The sequence below is a fragment of the Oryza glaberrima genome, chromosome 10 (assembly GCF_000147395.1).
Source record: "Oryza glaberrima chromosome 10, OglaRS2, whole genome shotgun sequence".
NCBI lineage: Eukaryota > Viridiplantae > Streptophyta > Magnoliopsida > Poales > Poaceae > Oryza > Oryza glaberrima.
The window spans coordinates 13,636,364-13,661,220 of NC_068335.1; the positions used below are offsets into that span (position 1 = coordinate 13,636,364).

At 44.3% G+C, this 24,857-nt stretch overlaps 5 protein-coding genes across 5 annotated transcripts; 2 read left to right on the forward strand and 3 right to left on the reverse strand.

Moving 5' to 3' along the window:
• Window positions 1–606: 606 nt before the first annotated feature.
• LOC127785608 (uncharacterized) lies at window positions 607–6,250 on the forward strand. Its single transcript, XM_052313004.1, has 8 exons — window positions 607–740; window positions 841–1,179; window positions 2,369–2,447; window positions 2,840–2,988; window positions 3,531–3,644; window positions 4,173–4,304; window positions 5,120–5,233; window positions 6,002–6,250. Exons 1-8 carry the CDS (start codon window positions 687–689, stop codon window positions 6,059–6,061), a joined length of 1,041 nt encoding a protein of 346 aa, XP_052168964.1. The 5' UTR covers window positions 607–686; the 3' UTR covers window positions 6,062–6,250.
• A 2,726-nt stretch (window positions 6,251–8,976) lies between these two features.
• On the forward strand, window positions 8,977–10,411 carry LOC127786254 (protein PHYTOCHROME KINASE SUBSTRATE 1-like). The gene has a single exon (XM_052313590.1). The coding sequence runs from the start codon at window positions 8,977–8,979 to the stop codon at window positions 10,276–10,278; it is 1,302 nt and encodes a 433-aa protein (XP_052169550.1). The 3' UTR covers window positions 10,279–10,411.
• A 3,110-nt stretch (window positions 10,412–13,521) lies between these two features.
• On the reverse strand, window positions 13,522–15,916 carry LOC127786433 (pectinesterase 31). Its single transcript, XM_052313841.1, has 6 exons — window positions 15,533–15,916; window positions 14,809–14,913; window positions 14,618–14,695; window positions 14,334–14,521; window positions 13,990–14,163; window positions 13,522–13,867 (listed from the first exon to the last, which is right to left on the reverse strand). Exons 1-6 carry the CDS (start codon window positions 15,833–15,835, stop codon window positions 13,705–13,707), a joined length of 1,011 nt encoding a protein of 336 aa, XP_052169801.1. The 5' UTR covers window positions 15,836–15,916; the 3' UTR covers window positions 13,522–13,704.
• A 2,118-nt stretch (window positions 15,917–18,034) lies between these two features.
• Window positions 18,035–20,144, reverse strand: LOC127786435 (uncharacterized). Its single transcript, XM_052313844.1, has 3 exons — window positions 19,889–20,144; window positions 19,301–19,374; window positions 18,035–18,516 (listed from the first exon to the last, which is right to left on the reverse strand). The coding sequence occupies exons 1-3, from the start codon at window positions 20,090–20,092 to the stop codon at window positions 18,438–18,440; spliced, it is 357 nt and encodes a 118-aa protein (XP_052169804.1). The 5' UTR covers window positions 20,093–20,144; the 3' UTR covers window positions 18,035–18,437.
• Window positions 20,145–20,657: 513 nt separating this feature from the next.
• On the reverse strand, window positions 20,658–21,916 carry LOC127786434 (2-hydroxy-palmitic acid dioxygenase mpo1-like). Its single transcript, XM_052313842.1, has 3 exons — window positions 21,275–21,916; window positions 21,098–21,169; window positions 20,658–21,000 (listed from the first exon to the last, which is right to left on the reverse strand). Exons 1-3 carry the CDS (start codon window positions 21,698–21,700, stop codon window positions 20,818–20,820), a joined length of 681 nt encoding a protein of 226 aa, XP_052169802.1. The 5' UTR covers window positions 21,701–21,916; the 3' UTR covers window positions 20,658–20,817.
• Between the last annotated feature and the right edge of the window lie 2,941 nt (window positions 21,917–24,857).

A 24,857-nucleotide genomic window follows, 5' to 3' on the forward strand; every position in this document is an offset into this window, starting at 1 on the left:
AAAAAAAATGCGAAATGACGAGAGGATTCGGAGGAGAATACCTTGCCACTATGTCCTCCAACAATTTCCCCTCCAAAATGCGACGATTTAGTGGGGATTTTTTCGATTTTTTGGAGGGGAGGAGAGAGATGGTTCGGCGCCGCCGCGCCTCAGCCGAGAGCCACTGAGGAGGAAGAAAGAAGGCCCGGGCTGCTGGGCGCGGCTCGGGGGTTATAGGACCTCAGCGCCAGACCCGATGGCGCTGAGGTCCCGAAACACAACGCCAAGTCGGTCGGCGCTGACATTGCGCCGTTCCGTCCATCCTCGCCTTAGGGCCGTCAAGTACTCAGCGCCAATGCGGTCGGCGCTGAGATGTTCAACCTTAGCGCCATCGACCCTGGCGCTGAGGTCGGGGTCTAGATCTGGTGATAGTTTTTGCCAGGGACCAAATTTGCAAATAGTTTTCAAAAAGGGCCAAATTGTCAAATTTTCGGTAGAAGTCTGTTTTATATGGGACAAACTCCCCTAGCTAGAAATCGTCTTTTTTTACGGAGGGAGTACGTCTTCACCGCTGGCTTACGTATTTCCGTGCAATACGCTTTCACCTCGGGTTTGCGTAAATCCGTCACGTCGCGTGCTTTCGGACTTGGAGAGAAGCCGAACCCCACAAAACCTCCTCCCCCCTCGCCGCCGCCGCCGCCGCCGCCATGGCCGACGAGCTCGACGAACTCCTCGGCTTCCTCTCCTCTCCCCAGCCAAACGTACGCTCTGATCCTCCCTTGATTCCCCATGGCTTAGTAGCTGTTCTGCTTCTCTCTGACCCGTGTTCTCGTTCTCGTTCGCCGTCTGTTTTTCTATCAGGTGCGCGGCGCGGCGGCGGGCATCGTGCGGGGGCTGACGGGCGACGCGGACGGCCTGCGCGCCCTCTCGGCGCGCGCCGACCGCGCGCTGCCGGCGCTGCTCCGGCTGCTGGCGTCCGCGGGGGGCGAGCTGGGCACGGGGGGAGCGGCGGCGGACTCGCTCGTCAACCTCAGCCAGGACGGCGCGCTCTCGGCCCGCCTCGTGTCGCTCGGCGCCGTCGTGGCCGCCATGGACGTCGTGGCCAAGCGCGGCGGGGAGCAGCCGGGCCTCGCGCGCAGCCTCGTCATGCTGCTCGCCAACCTCACCCAGGTCGACTCCGGCGTCGCGGCCCTCCTCCAGGTCGCCCACTGCTCTTTCTCCCAAATCAAGTGCAAAATTTGCTGTTATCATCAGCTATTGTAGTAGTTTTAAGTAGACATGTCAATTCTCATCTCTCATTTGTGGGAATTCATATTATAAGACGCTTTGAGCCATTGTGAAGCTTTTTAAGTTTGACCAAATTTATAGAAAAAAATATAGCAATATTTTCAACACCAAACAGAGGGAGTATCTATTTCGTGGCGCTAGAACCACTTTCCTGAGTGAGAGTTAGTACAGAGATGCTATTATTTCTGTTCAAATCTTTTTGTTAGCGAAAGAGGGGCAGGGTGTACGAACTGTGCAATTCTATGGAGTAATTTATTGTATTAATTAGAACTTAGAAGCATAAACTCCCAAAGTCAAAAAGAACTAAAGAAGAATGGCATTAGTTATTAGGAAAACTAAAGTGAATACATGCATCTGCTGGCGCGAGTTGCGTTGATGATTCATCTTTCTTCATAAAATCAATTCTTCGTGTTGTTCAAGTCTCTGTGTTAGGTTTACCAAACTATGGCCCTTGCTTTTAGTAATCTGTCGAGAAGCATTGCAGATTTGCCATCTGCTCAGTTAAGCCAATGATGGTGACTGATGATTGACTTTTGACAACAAATGAAGTTTCTGCTGTCGTTATTTGGATTAAGTATTGCTAATAACTTTGCTATCTCTATGTGCGCGACATAACTCCTTTTAATCATGTGTCACTGGTATCCACACCGGGATTAATAAAACTGGTGGTAACCGGCCAATGACTGGCCTGGAGCCAGGGACTGGCTGGGGGTGGTTACTGACTGGAAGGAGAATTCAAATATTGAATATTTAACTTTAGAATTTTTTTGCTACTACTAAGATCTGGTAATTGGCGGTTATGGGCTGGTTCTCAGATTTCATAGGGTGAACACCGATATTCTGAACCCTGATTACACCTTGAAGGTGTGAGTGTTGTCAAACAATGATGTTGGCATGTTGCCCTAGTTCAATGTTAGTTTAGGTAATTGGGTAAATGATCACTTTGTTGAATTGTGTGATTTCTGGTGGTTAGTCCAGTTAGTCCTGGTAACAATAACACAGAGCAAAACATCTTGGGTCAATAAATACCGGTTGTATTATTTTTTTCTTTTTAACTGAAGCATGTATGGATTACTGAATTTAGTTCTGCTGTTTTCAAAAGGTTGGAGATGAAAAGATGCAAGGACTGTATGTTGCAAAGCTTGTGCGGTCATTCTGCAGGTCATCCAGTGAGTCTGAAGGTGAATTACCCCCCCCCCCCACCCCCCTAATGTCATCAGCTGTGTTCCTGATCTCTGTTTTTATTATCTGTCTTTCTTTGTATTATTGCTATTCATCCATCAAATTCTACGATTTTTCTATATATGTGGAAACCAAAAGCTGCAGCAGCTGCCACAGACCAGCTTAACCTAAAACTAATACCAGTGACAGAATCTACTGTTATCTGATCTTCCACAGTAGCCACTTGTTATTAGATATCATTTTCTTGATGAAAATATATCATTTTCTTTTTCATTGGGAACTGAATCAATATATCCATTTTTCAGATTTGCGATCCCTTTTGTGATTGTTTAGCTCAACTGAGAAAGTCACCCACCAATTCATCAGACTGTTTTTTGCCTTTTACATGCAGAGGAAGATATCTTTGAACATGTTGCTTCTATATTAGTGAACATCTCAAAGGTTGAAGCTGGAAGGAGAATACTGATGGAACCTAAGAGAGGCCTTTTAAAACAGATTATACGGCAATCTGATTCAACAAACCAACTTAGAAAGAAAGGGGTATGTACAGTGCATTATGAATCTTGATGCTGGAGTTAATGTGACATGATTTATACTCTACCTTTTTGGTCCATATTTATTTGTTTTTGACATACTTTGGTCTGTGGACATATTCTTGTTCTCAACTTTTATCATCACACACCAAGTTATCGACTGTTGTTTAGTAACTTTGTGAGTAGCTGCTACATAATGTCCGAGAGTGCCCAAAGGGCAAAAGGAATCTTAGCGAATATGTAGCGATGGAAATGCAATCAGTAAATTGGAACATTGCATTATTTGATAATTCTTCATGATCTTACTTTCCATGCATCATAGAAGTAATAAAGGTTAATGATTCCAAGTTCTTTTCAAATATGTTAATGTTAACTTGAATGCCTAATGTTTAGCTATGCTCATAAGCTGTCTACTTTACTGTATCCTGACAGTCCATTTGCCTGGCATAGCTACATTGGTATTTCATTTAGTGTTAATCTTGTTGGACTTTGTGCTTCCATAGATCCATGGATGTCCTGCTTCCTGATTCCTTTTATGAACCTTTGCAGGTTGTTAGCACCATCCGTAACTGTTGCTTTGAAGCTGATACCCAAATACAAAATTTGCTCTCTCTAGCAGAATATATTTGGCCAGCTCTACTTTTGCCCGTAGCTGGAAAGAAGGTATTATTTTAACTTGTGTAGAATTGTACTGTTTATATGAAATCTACTTTGAGCATGTTTTTGGTAATTGCCATTTCTGTTCTGTTGTGGTAATTTCTATTGCATTGGCTCTGATGACCGTTTTGCCTATGGGCATGATTACTTGCACTGACTGTATGTTTACCTGGTGTTGAAATACCATGTTAAAATGTTTTTATTTTACGTTGCCTTTGCTTTTTTCCAAAATGGTGTAAAAAGTTAATTTCTCCTCACAACATACTGCAGAACACTTCCCAAATATATTCAAGTAGAAATGCACTTGCGTTTTGCATTGCTCCCTTATTAATTCCCTGTGCACATAGAATAGCCTAAACATAGGAATAACCCAATGACAACAGTGAATCCACAGCTTTGAATGATGGCAGGGATACTTCTCTTCCTCCCTAACAATAATAATTAAAAAAAGACATTGTTTAACTCTTATTTTGTGTCCGGTGACAAATGCTCGCCTACCTCTTACACATCTGTTGGTGGTGATTGACAATGCAGATCTACAGTGAAGAAGATAGATCAAAAATGCCTCCTGAGCTTGCAAATGCACTCTCCCATGAACGAGAGGCTGTTGAGAACTCTGAAATTCGGCAACAGGCACTTGAGGCTATTTATATGATTGTCCTTCAGGTGAATCTGACATTCCAGGCGATCTATATGATCTCTGAATTCACGTACTTTATGTATTTTGCATGCTTGTTTCAACTATTCAGATTCCCCTAAGTTTCTGAAAAACTATATAAGCGAAGGGGCCTATAGCCTAGTGGTTACAGTGGCCTTAGTAGCACCCCAGGTCTGGTCTGGATCCCCGTGAGAGCGAATTTCGGGCTGGGTAAAAAAGGTCACTCGCTGGTTCCCCTGGTTGGCATGTGTGAACTGACCTGTGGTGGGCGGGCCCTCGTGTAAGGGGCTGGGCCTCAAAGCATGGGTTAAGGCCCGAACCGCAGGGGGCGGCATCCCCATGTATGAGGGGGATCAGCTTTTGTGGCCTCTCTTGGCCGGGCTCCGGTTGAGCTCTTCTTAGTGAAATACTGTGGGGGTGGCCTTTCCCCCACCGTCTGTCTTTATTTTTGGAAAACTATATAAACTCCTTCATTTTCGCTATATGTTTTTTCAAAACAACTAATGTACTTTATAGTATTCCATGCAGAGAGAAAAGATGATATTTGCCAACCTCCCACCACCTAACACAGTGCTTTTCTAAAGCTGCTTGTCACGTATTGTTCAGCAAGCATATCTAGTGCAACCCAGCAAATGAAATTTTGGATGGGACACTGCCTGCTTACCTCACAAAATACTTAGGCACTTAGCAAAGTACGTTTCATCTAAGTTATGTGTTGTTATCAACCCACAGTAATGTAACATAAGATTTGATTCGAAATTGCTATTTGGATGTAAAATTCGCACCATAATCTAGAACTGTTGGTGTAATTCTCTTTTACCAGGATGAAGGACGAAGGGCTTTTTGGTCAGTCAATGGTCCGCGAATACTGCAGGTTGGTTATGAAGACGAGGAGGACCCAAAAGTGATGGAAGCATACGAGTTAATTGGATCTCTGGTATCACCACCGAACTTCTATTTTTTTAATATATGTTTAATGCTTCTGTAGTCGAATTCTTAGTACCTTGCAGTTAAATAGAGATGTTCTGTTTCTTGCTCGATTTGTCCCGAAGTAGAATTTAAGCATTCGGTTTATTTTTTTGGTATGATAACATTTGAACTAGATGTAGGCCAGCTTTCACAGTATTATGTTCATACTAGGTATCTATAAATTTGTGTGAACCTAAAATTGTTGGTGGCTGTATTGCGAGTTACGATTGCTTTATGAACATGAAAAATTTCATGATTGGACAATATCTTGTAGTCCCATAGAAAATTTTTCCTCTGCATCCAGCAATGCTTCAAAAATTCTGAGGAGCTTGCACAGATAGTTTGCACTTGTTACAAAAAAACATTTGTTATTTCTGATGCATATGAAGTTCTGAACAATATGGAAATTGCAACTATATATCCTTTCCCGAAGTTCATCACATGATGTTGGGATAACAGTGTGAACCTTGTCCTATGCCACCATGCTCTTTATGAGTCTGGATAGTGTTGAATTACGATGACTAGTTATTTAGCAGGAGATCTTATTTCTGCCTCCTTTGAGCACTAGAGTTCTATGGCCTCGCTTCTCATTCGATTGGTTTGTTTGAATTTTGAAACCATATGTCTGCAAACAATTGACAGGGTTGACTATGGGAATATGCCTTCTGATTATCATCGATGTTGTGATGTTGTTTATGAGAGCTAACTTATAGTTTATTGCTTGATTGGATGTCAGCTTGTTGGCAAGGGTGATGATGAGCAAGATCAAGAACAAGGAGGAGGACAGAAGCCTTAATTTCTGCTGTTTAGAAAAAAAAAATTCAGTCCTCCATCGTGTACAATATTCTTCTATTTATCAGTTGTTGCAAAAACTGGGCTACATTGCAATGCTACCGTAATCAATTGTTGTATTATGGACAAAATTTTTTTGCACCATTTGGCAGGTTTTTCCCTGGCTTAAAGCTATCAAGAGTTCTCCATACAATTATGTAAGAACATGGAGAAATATGCATAAACAGAGCAATTTGCCCACTTTTCATCGAAAGATCAGGAAATTGGTTAATGTGCACATGTCACCATTAACTGGGGGATTTGCCTCAGGGCAGAGGAATATCCAGCCCCCAGTTGGAAAAACAACTGGATTTTGGATTAATGGCCCGTTTTAGTGTTTTGATTTGTGGTATGAAATGAAGAGTTTAACAATCAATCAATGGGCAATCAACTTGTCGTTCAGTGGATGTAAGCAAGTTGATCTGTGGTGGCATTGTTCATGGGTTAGGCTATAACATAGCTTAATCGCATGATTGCATCTAAGCATCTTAATATATGTCATTGTCGTTTGACTTGTCCTGGATTCAAGATACAGGATTATGAAAAATGTGAAGATAAATGGCAAGAACATTACCATTTTATTTTATTTTCAAAGACATGAAAGAATAAAGCATGGGCAATCCGTCGAACGACTCGATCAAACATTCAAAGCCTGCTTGGATGATTGAACTCCATAATCATTTAATACTTGAGATTTGAGAAGAATACCTGAAAACAATGCGTCAATGCCATAGGATATAGGGTCCATAATTTAACTTTTTCTTGTCCATAATTTAACTTTATAAAAAGGAAAAATACAATTGGACAATATGTGGTCCAGAGGTTTATTATACGTGTCCTTGTGCCTGAAAATTATCCATGATCCAAGCGATATTTGTTAAGATCTTCTACAAGAGTTATCTGCTAACAGTAGATGTGTTCTATTATCTTACCTCCATCTGACCATCTGTGGTTCTTATAAAAATTTGAAGACAAGAATTTCACGTTCTCAGTTCATTTGTCATACAAAACTGGAAAAATTCAGCTTGATGTTTTCTTTGTGAAATTTTAGCAATTGCCTTTACAGTGGGGGTGAAAAATTCATTATTATTTTTTTAGGGAAAATTAATTAATTTCATTGACATGTCAACAATAATGATGGTTGTTTGCAATAATGATTACTCATCATTCATACTGTCGGATTTTCTATGAAATTCCAATGAGAATCTTGCAACCTTAACATTAAAAATTGTTTTTGACGGGGAAAAAACGATAATCATATAAACCATCCCCTAATATTTGGATTCACGATGTCACTAGTGCTAACTTAATATCAAACACACCTCCAAATTACAAGTCAAAGGGTGTCTTGTTTCAACAAGACAAGAAGCAAATGCCGCACTTCCCGTGGAGAAGATCAGGTGTCCAGTTTAGTTAAACGCTCTCGTGAGTGCTCAACTATTCGTTATTTTTGTGCTTAAATTTTTTTAAAATCGTCCGTTCAAACATTGGAAGGGATCAGCCAAACGTTCCAATCTGTTGCAGACAAGTTTTGGTGTCCCATATCATGTCAGGAAGTAAACTTAGTCTCTTTTTTTAAGCGATAACATGGAGGATTTACTCACATCACTCATCGCTTGCTCATTAGCTAGTTTATCAGTCGTAATTAAAATTTGAATTATGAAACTTAAACTTGGGGTTGATTTTAAGGTTTTCTCATCGTAGTTTATTTTCCTGCACTGATTTTTAAATCACTAAAAACCACATATATGAAAGCTTTACCCATAAATCTTTGGTTGCTTCGTTTATTTTTTTACGGTTTATCAGCTGTAGAGCATACGATTAGAAGAATCTGCAAACTTGTCTGCATATGATGCTATTATATTTTCGCAGTTGACATCAGTACGACCTGCATATTATGAACCCTCTTCTTTCATTTTCTCGCTGACACTGAACTATGAAATGCTGGGAGCCTGGACAGCAGGGAAATCATTTTCCTCCACAGAAATTAACACACTCCATCTCTCTGCATTTCACACTGAAATTCAGTCTAAACTCTAGTACCTAGTTGTTTCAAGAAACAACAAAAGGGTCAAATTCACCCTGAAACAAACAAACAAAACATCCAGATAGTAACATTGTGTCCCCCTGTCTCTCTACATGTCATTTTGCGCGAGAATCCGATAAATCTAATCATTTCTGTTCGTGCGGGGATCGAACATGAGTGTTCCTCAGAAGAAAACAGTATAACCCCCAATAATGATGAACACAAAAACCTTATCATCTCAATGTTGCTCAAATCTAATGGACAAGAAAGTACCAATGTTAGCATGTCACTGTCAGCCTTGCAGCCTCGTTGTTTGCCCTATATGGAATCAACCGCTGTCAAAATTTAAATTTTAAAACTTAATTTTGTAGTTGATTTTAGGATATTTTTTAATATAGTTTCTTTTTCAGTATTGACCTTTAAGATTTAAGTCACTAAGGGTATATTTAAAATTTTTACGTATAAATTTTTTTTCACTAATAAGCCGTTTGGTTTATAATCAGCTCATGGCCAACCAATGGGGCCTTGCAATCAATACAGAACTATTTGAGAGTGAAGTGTTTTAACAACAAATGCATCAGAAATTCGGCAGAAAAATATGGGCCTTGTGGATGTTAAGGCACCAAGAGAGAGTTGCAGCAAGCCACAAAATTTGCAGGAAATGATGCAGAAACACATGGCCCTAAGTGCTCCAGCCATACTCTCTCTGGATCAGTTTCAAAACCTCATTGTCTGCTCCCTGTTGCTGCAGTGACAGTTGCTTCAAAGATACATATCAGCAATTAAATGAACGTTTTTTTTAAATTTGTTGGGTAATCAAATCATTTTTGTACAAAAAAAAAAGGGTGAATTTTATGTACCTGTCTTGCTGTGGTGTCTATATAAGATCAAAGTTGGCTATGTGGCAGATACTTGAGAATATCAGTGCACCAATGGAGAGCTCAAGAAATGGTGACGTCACGGTCACCTATGAGCACCAGCTGTTCGGCCGGCGCCGGAACGTCGCCGGCGGCGGCGGCGGCTTCGCCACCTACCTCGACCTCGTCCGGGAGGAAGGCGACGCCGGAAAGATGCCGCCGCGGCGGCCATTGCCGGCGCCACCGCCGCATGGCGCGGCGAGCCGGCGGCGCACGTACGCCGACGGCGAGCTCGACGTCTTCGCCGCTGAGAGGTACTTCAAGGGCGCAATGGACGGCGCCGACGGCTACAACAAGGTGGACCTCGCGTCGCCGGTGATGGCGGCGGCGGCGGCGAGGCCGGCCGTGGCGGTGAGCCGGCCGGCGCCGTGGACGACGCGCGCGTCGGTGGCGAGCGCCGGGTCATCGGGCTCCACCGCCAACAGCCAGGCCGTGCTGCTCCGGGAGCAGCGCCGCCGCGACAAGTGCTGCGCCCATGTCGGCGGCATCCTGCGCTCGTGCTCCGGGAAGCGGTCGGTGCACGTCGGCGGCGCCGCGGTGGCGGCGACGGAGCCGGCCGGCGATCCGGGGGACGAGCTGCCACCGGCGACGGCGAGTAGGATCGAGTGGTACAGAGACCTGAGGCTGGACAAGGCCGGAGATGGCGTCAGCCATGGCGGCGTGGTCGCCGCTGGTCTCCCGCCAAATTTGAATAGTATTGGCGCGGCGAGAGTGGCGGCCATTGGGAGGGAGGAGGCCACGGCGGCGACGTCGGAGTATTCGAGCTCGAGTTTCCGGAGCAACTTCACTCTCCTCGCTCCGGTGAAGGTCACCATACCGGCGTCCGGCGGCGACGACGACGACGACGACGTCGGGAGCGAGTCGAGCTCCGACCTGTTCGAGATCAAGAGCCTGATGATCGACGACTGCCGGGGCTACGAGCCCAGCGAGGCGAGCGTCCAGTGGAGCGTGGTCACGGCGAGCGCCGCCGACGTGTCCGTCGCCGCGTCGGGGCGCGGCGGCGGCGGCGGCGGCGGCGGCAAGGGGAGGCCGGCGGCGGCGGTGGCCGTGAGGCAGCAGCAGCACCGGCGGCAGGCAGACCGGCCGGTCGGGCTGCTGGCGGGATGCGTCAGCCACAGGGCCGTCGACGTGTCGGCGGTGGCCGCGGTGCGCCGCCCACCGCCGCCGCCCGGTGCGCCGGCGACGGCGACGCGGCGGCGCAGCGATTTGTCCCGGTTCGCGCACAGTGGTCACCTGTGAGCGACACACGTTGGTCCATGCTACTGTGCTAGTAGACAATTTGTTCCATCTTTTCACTACCAAGCGTCTCTGTAAAAAGAAAAAAGTACTTCTACCCTGAAGTAAATTATCCATGAACTTGACAACTTAAATAGTTCAACTGTCAAAATTACTTCCTCCGTCTTTGAAAAAAACCATTTGTTTTAGACACAGAATGCATGTAGGAAACAACGTGGACCCCACAAGGTTTTTCGAGTGGAGGCTGGTTGCAGTGAGCAGGGGCGGATTCAACATGAGTGCAGGAGGACTAGCCCCCCTAAACCCACTGGACCCATGGATACTCGTGAGCCCCCTTCAATTTTTTCACCATGGTTGATAAGATATGAGATGTTAAAGGTCTCTGAATAGCTGGAGGTTAAAAAAAAAACACATATTGGTATGTTGAGATGATGTGTTTAATACTGAGATGATGTGTTTATGCCGGTGTACTTGGTATATTGAGTCACCTCAACATTTTGTTCCTGAATCCGCCCCTGCTCCCTGGTAGTGAGAGAACCCTCGACAATAAGAAACGAAGAGCTCTCATTCAGGTGGTTTCATTCAGCTGCCTATGGCACGTTGAGGGTTTTTTTAGAACACATGATTTTTAAAACACAAGAATACGAAAAGTATATATTGAAGTGTGCTATCACCTTAAATTCTATTAATTCAAAAGTACATAAGAAAACAGTAGGAATGATAGTTTGAATATATATGTAGCATTGAAATGCGCTACCACCAAATCCTACTAATTCAAAAATATATAAGAGAAGTGTCTCGAAAAAATATTCAAGTGTCTAAACAAAAATACATAAGAAAACTGCAGGAATGACCGTCTATACAGCGCAAACGCTGAACCAGAAGAAGGCATGAAATATTTTTCCTGAGGTTGGACCTCATATTAAAAGTCCCCCTAATTTCCCATGTTTTGAGTCCATTAAAAGAAATTTCATAAGATATTTGGATAGCTATTCCTTTGATTCAAAATACTGCATAGAAAAAATTTCTATAGAATTGAATTCCTTCGAAATTCCCCCAAGAACTCTTTGTTCCAAAAAGCGCCCTAAGCAGAATTAAGGGTTTATTTGATTGACTACTACGTTTATCACACCCACACATCGCTTTGTCAGATGTATGGGATGATTTGACAAAAATATTTGCATGTAACACGTGAATCCAAGTCCCAGTGAGGTGTCATATTTATATCAATTAACCGCTAGGCTAACAAATTGTATCACATCAAAAGTTTTACGTGGCAATCTTGTGGCTGCCAACTAGAATAAGTCTTAAACCCATTTAGCTAAGGTTCATAATTTCAAACCGAAATTTCAGGTCTACTGGGTACTCCGACAGCTTGTGCCTTTAGCTAAAATTTTTGAAGTGGTCTTAACTAAGCAACAAATTTGTTTAAATTCAACGATCTTTTGTTCAAAATCCAAAACTTTTGTGTCAAACCACCGAAATGTCACCCCCTGCTCCCGCCAAATATATCTCCTATTCCGAAATCGTGAACCCCTGCTGCTGGCTGGTCGCAATCAGAATGTTTTGAACCGAGGGGCTTCCCCTAAAGAAAAAGAAAAAACAAATAAAAGGAAACTCCAGGTACATGACACCAACCAAACGAAAGAGTACAAAAAATTCAAGGCAAGACGCTCACAAATTTCAACGGCGACGTTTTGGTCGTTGCCGAGACGTTGCCTTCCATATCCTTTCACCCACACTGCATATCAAAGAGCTTAATAATACCCTCAAGCTCTGGATTAATTGGATCTCCCATTTCAACTCCATATCATATCCACACCAGATGGGGATGGAGATCGATACCAGAGTAGATTGCTTTTTTTTTAGTAAACACACCAGAGTAGATTGCGGATATGGCTGGGATCAACACGCCAACACCATCAGCCATGCCATCCCCTTTTTTTCCAGGGTAAACCTCGAGAAGGAGGACATGGATCCTGTTTGATATTATAAGAAAAATAGCATCACTAGCACCGAGACCAGGCACAAGTTATCGTTGCCAAGCTTATCACAGTAGGCAAGTTATCTTTGGAGGCTTCGCATACAAGGTCATGTTCCACAGTCAAGGTGTTAGGTGGTTTTTGAGCCATGACATGCCCTAGCTAGGTTTAGGCTCCTGTAGCTTCCTTCTCAGTTCCTGCAAGATTGAAAGGGAAAAGAAGAGAGAGGAGAAGAAAAAGAATGTTAGGTTCTTCTTCTTGATTGATTTCATGCATCTGACATGTGAAATTGTGAATGCATGTCATGGGGTCTGAATCTGATCAGTCATGAGTCGTGAGTCATGTTCTTTTTGGAATTTTGCATGTAAAATTGTGAATGGGTTCTCAGAAAAATGTGAAGTTGTGAATGCATGTCATGATCTGATCAGTAATGACTTGCAAAAGTTGAAGTAGGACTTGACGTTTGGTGAAGCATGAACATCAGGTCCTTGTTCTCTGACAGCTTGCTTTTCATCGAGGTCCAAGAGATTAGCTCATTAGCGAGCGGTTGTCATCTTTTTCCGGGGGGAAAAGATGTGTCCTAAGAAATGATGGCACCTAATTGTGCAGTCACATAAACCACATGAATTATGTCATCAGGCCTTTTTCAGATTTAATTGAGTGTGCAGTTGGAAGTCCTGAGCTTTGAATCTGAAACTGATGGATAAGTAATAAATTTACCCAGTGGAGTGGAAGAAATATAGATGCAAGTGCAACTTTTTAATATGATGTTGCCGTGTTTGGTATTGCTTCTCAAGGTTTAGGCCCATCTGGAGATGCAAAAATTTCATATGAATCTTGCAAATAATGGTACAAATCATATAGAATTCCTCTAGAAATGCCCAAATTCAAAGGGAAAACAAGGGATCTTGTGTACCTCATTGTTGGATCAAACCAGTCCTTCATAGTCTGATCAGAATTGTTCAGTCAAATATTGGTTCAATTTTTTCAAACTTGTTCAGTCTGTGTTTGTTCTAGATGAACTGCATTCAAAAGTGATCTGTAGACAGGAAGCAACACGTATCAGTAAAAATTTGGTGGAAAATGGCATTTCTACTATGTACCAAAGCTAGTATTATTCTACATGTCCCATTTCAAAGTACCACAATAAATGTTAAAACCTGACGGACCATGCCATTTCCTCTATGTTAACACATTCCCATAGTATAGAAAGGCCGCATGACTCATAGCAGCATGAACAATATCACGTCAATGAAAGAGCAAATAATTTAATTTCGTATTCCTTTATAGTCCTCAAGGGACAAGGCTCATGGAAAACAACAAATATCTCTCCTCAATACAATTGCGTGGGCACAAGTTGACCAAATGTTACACTTATAATACACCCTCCAAAATTATTTATAAGATAGACTAGGGAGGAGGGATGAACTAAAATCCTGGGATTAGACTATGCTGAGACTGGTACTTTTATTGCCATCATCTGGATGAGCCAAGGCCTATCAAGGTCTGGATCAATGAAAGAGTGAGAAAGGAAATTCTCCACTTCAACATCAAGCAATTGTCTACACCAAGCCACTCGGTTTGATGGGCGGAAACCTGGCCCTGAGCACCTGCGTAAAAAAAAAAGGGTTAATGCCTTCTAGTAGCTCATGAATGATCGATAAGCACAAGTCCACAGATAATATGGAAGTTTAGTAAGAGAAGAATCTCTGAATACTGATGGTTCCAATACCTGTACTCAAAGAAGCAAGCAGTTCGTTCATTCTCAGATCTGTCCCAATTATGCCACCCAGCAGGCTTAATACAACGATCCATAAAAGTGTGCGCAAAGACAACCCTTCCAAACGGTCCCCAAGGCCGACCCAGGAACATATATCCAGCTTCTCCATTTCCAGTAATAATACACCTGCATGTGTTCATCCGTCCAAGCATCACATCAAGCAAAAGCAAGAAAGGCACATTGAAAATGATCAAGCTTACATGTCAATCTTATTATACAAGCAATGAGAAACTCAAATTTCAGCCATGAACAGCATGGCCTAACGGACTAAGTAAACATACAATGAAACAACTCACCTCAAGAACACATAACCAGTAGTTTCTGATGAGGATTTCCGGCTGTGAGCAGTAATGTAACCCGCTGATTTGCAATGAATATGGCAATGTTCCAACAGGGCAATAGAGTTGCCGAAGATGAAGTCACAGTTACCTTCGATGTAACAGTCCCTTAAGTATTGTTTTCCATAATGTAAATATAATGTGTCCTGAATGTTTTATTCGACAAAAGTCAAATTCTCATAAATTAACAAAAGCTTCGCTGAATGAAACGATTTAATGAAGAGGTGAATAAATGAGCGTACTTGCCAACCAAGGAACCTGCAATTGTAGAAGGCACACCTATCTGCTGTTACTCGGAGAGCAACTGCCTGCCCAGACCCCTACACCACAACAGGCACATCAGCTTTCTGCACCCACTCATCACACATGCATCTCTCTATGCAAGAAGAACAAGTTTGGTCAAAAGAAAAAAGAACAAGGCAAAGACAAGCACCTGAGGAGCTGAGTTCTCAAATGTGATATTCTCTGCGATGAAATCCTCCCCCTCCACAATAACTGTTCCGCATCCAAACGTTCCTGTCCCAATAACCCTGGACGACTTTACAAGAGAAAAGGACAGAATGATTAAATTAAAAAGATAAGCATAACTATTCAAAGTACACAGCACTTAACATCTGCAGTCAAAATTAGGGGGCAGTTACGGACTCGTCTACTAAAACGTCAAATGTTTTTCTAACAAGCTCAAATGTAAAGTTCCTTTCATTGCTTTTGGAGAAGAAGTCTTGTAAACCTCAGTTGGAAGTTCTCTGCACCTACCCCTTCCTCATAAACACATAATAAACTACAGAGGTACAATAATTTAACATACAATTTGCTCAAACCACCTATCCATTCATATTAACATACTCCAAATGGATCGATATGGGGGTGTCATCCGAAACCAGTGTGCTCAGTACACAGGGATATACATAAATAAAACGCACACCAGACATTTCTTAATGCGTCAGTGCCTCACCATCCTAGCTATAGCCAATGACGGGATGAACGAATCAAACAAACAAACCATTCTAAAAGCTCTCCAAATAATTTACGCAACGCATGCTACATACACCAACAATTTCTCGGGACCTGTCAATAATCGGGAAGAGAATCACTAAAATTGTTCAAGGCCATCTCCGAGTTTGGCATTTCATCGAGCAGGAGGCGAGCGTACTAACCTGGGAGTGCTTGATGCGGGTGGCGGTGTTGTCCCAGGTGATGACGATGGCCTCGGGCGAGCCGGCCTCGCCGGAGAGGGTGACGAGGTTCTTGGCCTTGGCGACGTAGACGGGCTCCCTGTACGTCCCCGGCGCGAGGCGGATCACCGTCCGCACCCTGTTCCCCACCGGCACCGCGTCCACCGCCGCCTGCACCGTCGCGAACACCGCCTCCCCCTCCTCCCCCCGCTCCGCCTCCGCGCGCGCCCCTCCTCGCCCCGGCGGCGCCACGCGGAGAACTCGCCGCGGCTGCTGCTGCGCCATGGCGAGATCGGCGGCGCGGCTTGGTTTGGTTTGGGTTGGCGGTGGCGGTTTCACACTAGCGCGTGGACTGCCTGGGTTGGTTTGGTTTGGGTTTGGAAATTGGAATTTATTATTTATAGGCGTCAAACTCAGGGGGTGTTTAGATTGGTGGCGGAAAATTTTGGCGTACATTGGTTATTATATTTATATAGTATGTCGTATAAGGTGTTCGGACACTAATAAAAAAACTAATTATATAATCCGTTAGTAAACCGCGAGATGGATTTATTAAACCTAATTAATCCATTATTAACAAATACTTATTGTACCACCATATTGTTAAATTATGAAACAATTAGACTTAAAAGATTCGTCTTATAAATTAGTCGCAATCTGTATAATTAGTTACTTTTTAGTTTATATTTAAATACTTTATGTGGGATGAAAAATTTTAGTGCGGGAAATAAACAGGCCATGAAGGCGGAGACGGTGCGAATGCGGCAACGCTGACGGTTCAAAAGCGGTGACCCCCCGCCCGCTGGTTTATGTGGGGCCCGCGATGTCAGTGGCTGCGTTCGCTGACAGGTTGGATTTGAATTTGACTGGACTGTGGTGATGTTGATCCCGCGTTTGGTCTCGTTTTGTCATCTTTTCTTTGTTTTTTGTTTTGGATTTCCTTTCGAAGATTCCCCGTGCCAACTACTGATAGGCTATTTTATTCTTGATTACCGCAGGACCGTCAATGATAAGTGCAATCACTAAGGCTAATCACTCGAGTACCACGTATGATCGGAGAATGATCGACAGGTGATGTTTAATTAAAGGAATTTCATGGAAGTTAAGGCAACTATCATGCGTTTTAAAGTACCTCTTCTTTTTTTTAGGAAAGTTTTAAAGTACCTCTGATATTGGTAAGTTAGTTTTCACGTATACTAGGGTTACCTTGCAGACAGGGGCGGATCCAGAAACAAAAAATTGGGGGGGCTCAATTACACAGTTTCTTCAACCTCCAGCCATCTAAGGACCTTTAGTTTATCATTCATGGTGAGAAAATTAAAGGGGGTGCTCCAGGGGGGTATCCATAGGTCTTGTGGGTGTAGGGGGGACTCGAGTCCCCCTGCACCCATGTTGGATCCGCCCCTGCTTGCAGAAATCTAATGGTTTATTTGACCCTACAGCAGATAATGAAAGAATACCCCTTTCTGTTGGTAGATTTGTAATAATGACAACGCAAACATTAACCTTTGCTATTATTTAGAACAGTAGGGAAACGTGCCATTCATGGTTGCTATTTCGTAGATGCAGACAGGCCCATTTGTCATCCACTCGGAGTGTCAAAACTGCGAAGCCCCAATATTTACAGTCCTAATATTGTAATTTTCTCCTTTCTGTTTGTGGTAGAATTAAGAGAAAACGTTAAGCCTCCTTAATATATCGTGCATCGACCCATATAATAGAAGATGGGCTACACGACCCATATGACTAATCTAGCGGTTGGAGATGTAATCTAGCGGTTTCTTTAATTTCAATTTCTCATGCTGTACCGCGAAAGGGGACGACTACGCTTTTAACAGTCATATAGACAACATTTTTACAGCTATTTAAATTGCCGCGGCTACTCTAGAAAGGAAAAGTTCATGCATACTAACTTTTTCATTCTAAATTCTTATTAATACTGACATATCATGCTATGAGTGTATCTAAATTTTTTATAACTTTTACCTACCTACATGAAATAGTTAAGATGATTGTTAGTACAAATTTACTTTGAAAAATTTAGAGCATGTAGCAGTGCTCCTCGAGAAATTCTGCCGTGCCCTAGCCGGACAGTTGGACTGCACTGCATACATACCTTGCTTTCAATTCACGCATCACGCTGCCTTTTCCCCCATTTTCTTCATCGCCGTAGATTCCTGGATAGCTTTAAGCATCATCACCATCTTCATCGCCGCCGGCCAACCAGTCACCGCTGTCCACTGTCCGGCTGATCCGGACCGTTCATTCAGAAAAACGACGATGGGGATGGCTCAAGCTCTGATACTAGTGCCAACGTTTCTCTTTAATTGGCAGCTGGACAGAAAATATTCTTGTTTATCACCAGGACAAAGCAGCAAGGCTGGTATCGATCCAGGAGTAAGACAGCTAGGACTAGATCATTAGAGTCCTACTCTTGACCTTAAATCTCTATTGAAATATTAGAAGAAAAGAAAGACAACCATATGAAAATAAAATTAATTGAGCCCTAGGCTCAAGAAATTTATGGCTCCGCCGCTGCTGGTATCATTATCACAAGTTCACTGCTCTTGATCGGTGAATCTCTAGAATCAAACAAACACGGCCACATTCACCAGACAAACAATAAGGAGGTACTAGCAATATGCATTTTTTTTTCTTTTTTGTCAACCATGATATCAGCTAAGACTTCCAGCGCTTATTATTACCCAATGACAAAAGCAGTCAAAAGTTAAACACTGATTCAGGACTCACATAGATGAAGAAATGGCTTTGATTTCAGGAGACAGGTAGTGGAGTCTTGACTGATTTTACTGGAATGGGGTCCTGGTGTTTTTCCCCCTCTCTGCATCCGCTATGAACTCTCGACTTCAGAGTCTTGAAGGCTATATTACGAGCTCTCAGATCCAGGGTTCCCTCTTTCGCCGCTGCAACAGTAGAAGTGTGGCAGCTTCACCCGACCGCAGCACCTGCAGAGCATAACACGCCACAGATAGTTAGCCAAGCCTGCCTCAGGACAATACCAGGTGTCAAGTTGAAAAAGTGGGGAGAAAAAACAGTTCGCTATCTGGCGCGCGCACACTGTATGATGCAAATGCTAGACATGTAGTTTGGTGATGCTGTTCCCAAGATGCGCCTTGTCAATGACAGAATGAAACATTTCTACTTACATGTTGTTAAAGCTAAAGAGTAATGCACCAAAATAACAAATCGAAACCGAATAGGAATAGGCTGTCTCCATATCATGTTCCGTGGTAACATACAAAAAGACCAACTTCATATAAAACAATGAATCGGCGGTAATAAGAGTTTCCTGCAGTTGACTGAGTAATCTCAGTAGGATAATGCTTCACTTGTTTGTGAAATCGGACTTATGATTATAGATGTATCAAGGGATATGCTGCATTAATTACATTCCATAGATCATATTTGCATATGAATGATAACTAGAAAACTAAAAAATGAGTACATTGAGAAAACAAAAAAGAAGAGCCAACATATATATATACATGAGCAGATGGTCAAAAAACATCCCGTTATCTCAAAAAGATGGTCAAAGAGCATAGGATGCCATGAATCGCAAGTGAAAAGCAGTAGAACAAACCAAGAAAAAATCTGCAGATTATTAACTTTGTATGTTTTCCAACTACGTGATTTTTGCAATGGTACCATACATATTAGCCCTTCGGAATATGCAATGAAACAACAAAAGTAAGAGCAAAGGTTTAAGAAATGCAATGCAAAAAGACTTACTTGCAGCGGACAATTACAGGAACAGGCTTCAGGGCTTTTGGCCCATTCCTCAGGCCCTTCTTATACTTTGAAACCTGTAAGGCATCAGATTAAGTGCAGCATATCCATCAGTAAAGGCTAGTGGCCACCGAGAAAGACTAAGAATACTGCTTGCAGAATGCGTTCACGGCTCGATCAACAGATTAAAATGGACACAAATTTTTGGCCAAAACAGCACGAATAGGTTCGCACAATCCGCGTTAGATACCTTTCTGCAAACAGATTGCCCCAGCGAGATTTGAGGACAAGAAACCAAAACGCATGCTCAAAGTGAATGAGCTAGTACAACTTAAAGCTTAGGATGTTCTCCATGTCCCTACTGTCTCCCTCTGTCACTCCAAACAATCGGAGGGCATAATGTAACTATCAAAAAAGAAAAATAGGCAGGACTTCGGTCCTTAGAAGGCACAAGCAATTCGTCAAACACCTGGTGCGCGCACGCCATACTACTGCAGATTAAACGAACACCAATGGCGATGTAAAAAAACCACAGTCCAACAGAAAAAATAAAGATCACACCATTGAAATGGGAGGGCAGAGGTAATTAACCTTCTTCTTGGGAACAGCCATGAGCTCCATGGCGGCGGCGGCGTGGGAAGGGAGCGCGAGCGCGGGGGCCTCGGACACCACCGCAGCAGCGGGTGGAGGAGGGGTCGGGACGAGTGCGGTCACGAGTCCGCATGGAATGCGCGGGACTGTCCCCGCCGCTCGCCGGAGCCAGCCCGAGGAGGCCGCCGCCGCCGCCGCCGCCATGGATGCGGGGTTCTCACAGATTCACAAGACAAGAGAAGGGCGCGATTCGAGGTCTTGGGCAGCTGGGCTCAGTATTATTTTGATCGGACGGCCAGGATGAGCTGGGGGACTAGACCGACAGGATGGTCATTTTACTACGCGGTTCAAGTTAACAAACAGCTTGATGAACCCGTGTTAAAAAAAAAGGAACAAAAACAGCTTGATGAATAGGTTCCAAAATTTTGAAATTTTTTTGATAAAATTTGTCCGAGTTTCTTCATTTTCCGCCGGTTTCCGCAGAAACCGGCAAGACAGTTATGGAGTGGTATTCAGAGCGAGCCGTGTGGGCTGTGTTGGTTGTTGAAAGATGGTGTACTCCCAGTCTCCCACTCCTACCGTCAAAAAAGTTAAATAAAACAATCTAGACAAAGATTTAGCTTCACCTAGTACAATAAGTTTGTACAAATTATTTAGATTTGTTGTTTTAGGTAGTGTCAAATTTCTATCTTTTTTCGACATAGGAAGTAGATACTAATGCACTGTTTAGTGCATGATTGCCGAATTATTAGGTTACTGAATGTTTTTGCTAGCTAGTTGTACATAAAAACTGACTCAAGATGAAAATTAAACTCATTTATTTTCTTAGTATTATTATTATACTACTACTATACATGAACAAGCTATTACAAGTTCATAACATCCCGAGCTCTGCCTCTCCTGTCTGTCACACTCTCCCTCGAAAACACCTACGAATCCTTCTCGGCGCTCTCCTCCTGCGTCGCCTTGCTCACGTTCTCCTTCTCCTCCTCCTCCTTCTTCTCCGGCGCCGGCGCCGGTGCCGGCGGCCCGTTGTGCATCGCCGCCACCCTCGCCTGGACGCGCTTGTAGAACCCCGGCGTCGGCTCGTACCCGAACAACCTATGCAGCACCTGCAAAAACACGGAGCAACCGCACTCGCATTAAATCGAACACTTGGCGGTCGCCATCGCCGCACGGCGACCAACTCGAACGAACACGGCCAATTACCTCGATGAAGACGAACAGCGGCGCCGTCACCACCGCCTGCACCGGGCCATCCACCAGCGCCGGCCGCCGCTTCTGCAATCACCTCACCATAATATCGGCGCAATGCAACAAAAACACGCAAAGATGGGCGGCGCGCCGTCGCGGCGGCGGCGGCGAGGCGAGGCGACGAGAGGTTACCTCGAAGAAGGCGTGGGAGAAGAACTGGGCGGACCAGAGCACGGCCTGCGCGGTGAGCAGCGGCCTCCACGCGTCGCGGAACGTCCAGAGCCCCGCGGCGTCGGCGAGGAGCGTCCCGGCGGCCCACCCGGCGACGCAGAGCGCCGCGGCGGCGGCGCCCGCGCGGCGGTCCATGAGCGAGTAGTACGCGCCCAGCGCGACGGCGACGGGGAAGCCGAGCTGCACGGGGAGGTACTGGCGGCAGAGCGGGCAGTAGAATCGGAGCAGCGGCAGCGGCGGCGCGTACCGGAGCGGGAGCATCGCGGTGAGGAGGATGGGCCACACGCACACGGCGTGGACGAGCACGTTCGCCGGGTTGGAGTGGTACGCCGCGTAGAACGCGTACCGCCGCTCCAGGTGTTCGAGACCACGCCGCAGCCGCGCCATGGATGATCAAGAAAACAAGAATCCCTCTCCTCTCTGCTTCTTGGATCGAGACGAGGAAGAAGAGGCGGGGGGGCGTCGCTGCTCTTATGGCGCGGTGGTGCTCGATCTGCTGGTTTTGGAGGAGGGTCGCGGCGAATCCAGCGGCGGCCGCGGCGTGTGGTTTCGAGCTGGCGTGCGCGGGCGGCGTTGACACGGCACGGCATGGCGCGGCGGCGGCGCACACCGGCATGGGGGAGAGCGCGGTTCAGCTGCGCGGGGGCAAGTGGTTTTCTTCTCATCCTCCTTTTTCTCTCCGAGATTTTGAGCCATTGGATCTGAATCGGACGATCGGGAGGCCCAAATTCTGCGCCCCGATTTTTTCTTTTTTTTTGCACCCCGACTTCGGGTAGGGCATATTGACAAATGAGGCCCAAGTTAATCTAGGCCATTGGGCTACTTTTAGCCCACTCGTTGGTCAGCACATTACCATATGCCAACTTTTTGAAACGAAAAACGTTCAATTTGACTCCCTCAACTAACGCCTAATCTGATTAGTATACCACAACCGCAAAATCGGCTATTTTAACCCATCCAATTATTAAAACCAGTGCAAATTAAAATGGCTCCATCGCTATTATTGACAATGGTTTTTGCTGATGTGTTATCTAAGTATGGCATTGACCAGGTCTTCATTGATGTGGCATCTACGTGGCATTATAATTAACAAAATATATAAAATATAAAAAATATATGGGACCCATAGGTTAGTAACTGATTATTCCTTTTCCTTCTCTCTCCCTCTATTTCATCATCTCTCTTTATCTTCCGGTGGTTAAGGTGGAGACTGGTGGGACTAGGGGTGGCACCTAGCAGAAGAGGAATTGGAGACGGCAGCAACCTCATCAGTGGGGGAGGCGGTGATCAAGAACGGTAGGAAGTAACCAGGCAAAGGCACAAGTTCACGCTTATCGCTGTGTTGAGGAAGTAGCTAGGAGGAGGTGATCTGGCTTCGAGTTCCACTTTCAGCAGGCCGTGCTCTATAGCGGTGGTGTACTTCGGCTCCCACAACATGGAGGTCACTAACAATGCTAGCCCTGTTGCTAGAGATCCAGTCCGGCGAAGGGCCACCTGCCTCCGCCCCCTCTCCCTTCTTCCTAATGGCAGCTTGTTGATAGCCTACACATGCAATGGTACCACCCTTAGTTTCCTAGTGGAGGCAAGGTTTGTGGCAGCGGAGACGAGGTAGGCGGTGGCAGAGTTGGATCCCGTCGTCATTCTCGTGGCGGCAGACGACATGAACGACGACGTGCTTGGGCCGGTGGTCTTCAAGTCAGGGCGTCTAACCTAGTAGACCGCATCGCTGTCCGAGGATGCCAACATCCAGATTTTGTTGCTCTCAAAGGCAACATATATAGGCGAATGTGGCAACTAGAGCTGTCAACGAGCCGAGCTTGAGCAAGCCTGCCTGTATAGGCTCAACCTCGACACAAGCTCAAGCCAAGCCTAATCCGCCTTTGAGCTTTTAAGCAGGCTCGGCTCAAACTCGGTGAGGTTTGCGAGTTCGACCGAGTATATGATAATGTATATTTTGAGGATAATTTTTTATGTAGAACAATAATTTTAAGATAACAATATTAAATAAAAGGTTAGGAGAACATACGACTGATACCAAAATACACTAATTTTTTACATAAATCTATACTAATTTATCCTTAACCTACTCACTTGTTACATAAGACATAAAAAATTAAACATACATCTGACTCGTGAGAAACTCAAGCTTGGCTCAACAAAGCTCACGAGCTTTTGGTTGGGCTTAGGCTCGGCTCATTAAGAGCTTGAGTTGAGCTCGTATCAAATTTGAGACAAACCAAGGTCGAGCAGCTCACAAGCCTCAAGCTTTTTTGACAGGCCTAGTGGGGAACCACTAGATCTCGCGCTCTCATTAGCCTTGTCAAGCTCGGCACCATCACCCCTACCAGTTGAGCAAGTTGTCGTAAAGACGCCACCACGACAATGATGACAAGCGACCACCACTGTCTTAGGCTCCAGAGTCTGCGCTCCTCTCTTTCTCTACCTAGTCTCTCCTCTCTCTACCTCAAGCTCGGCTCGCTGCTTGCTAGGAGGAAGATGGCAGCTAGAGAGGAAGAAAGCAAAGATACCTATTGATATATGGGTTCCATTATATTTTCACTTTTTTAAATCTTTTTCTTCTAGTGCCACGTAAGCACCACGTAGTTGGTTTGACCAAGGTCAACATGTCACATCAATGAAAACCACAAGTCAACGTGCCATACCATCGAGGAAGTCATTTTACACCAGTTTTATTGATTGAATGGGTCAAATACCTGATTTTTAGATATGTATGGGCATATAAATCAGATTCAACCTACAGCTAAGGGGGTCAAATTGGACTCTTTCCGCGTGAAACGTAGGGCAGCAACCAGTTCCCTGCACCACGTGAATCCTCCTTACCAGAACTGAGTAAAAGTATATTTTTTTGGCACGGTATTTTCTGTAAAGATTTTTGCTTTTTTAATATGTCGGGTATAAAGATGCATTGTTAAAAAAAATTAATTACTTCTAGTACTCCCTCCGTCCTAGATTAGAGGGTGTTTATTTTTTGGGCTTAGCTGGTGCCATTGAGAAACGTTTGTTTCTAAGGTTCTATGGATAGTTTCATTCCGCTACCATTTTCGTTTTGAATGTTCTACTATTTCGATTCTATTCCCAATAAAACAATATGGTTGTGGAAATAGTTTGAGCATTTTTCCGACCATTTTCATCCATAATTTGAAGCTAGCTGTAGAGTTGTGTACTGGACGCCAATCGTAAAATTTCTATATATTCGATGGATATTTTTTTAGATAATGGAATTTCTATCTGTTTGATGAGTCTCGCGATGCAAGCCCCTCTCTAGCTATATATGCTGCTATGGTACAACAATCGGATGATTAATTGATGAATGGATGACATGGATGGTTGAAGATATGGCTGGAAAGCAACAAAGGTAGGCATATGCCACCCCTTTTCATCTGCTCCCACTGTCCTTAAAAAAAACTCAAGTTTAAATCTTGTATGTCCAAATTTAAACCTAGATTAGATAGAATTAAATTTAAAAATATATTATTGATTTGGTTTTTTCTCAGAAATATTTGTGATGTGTATTTTTTAGCGA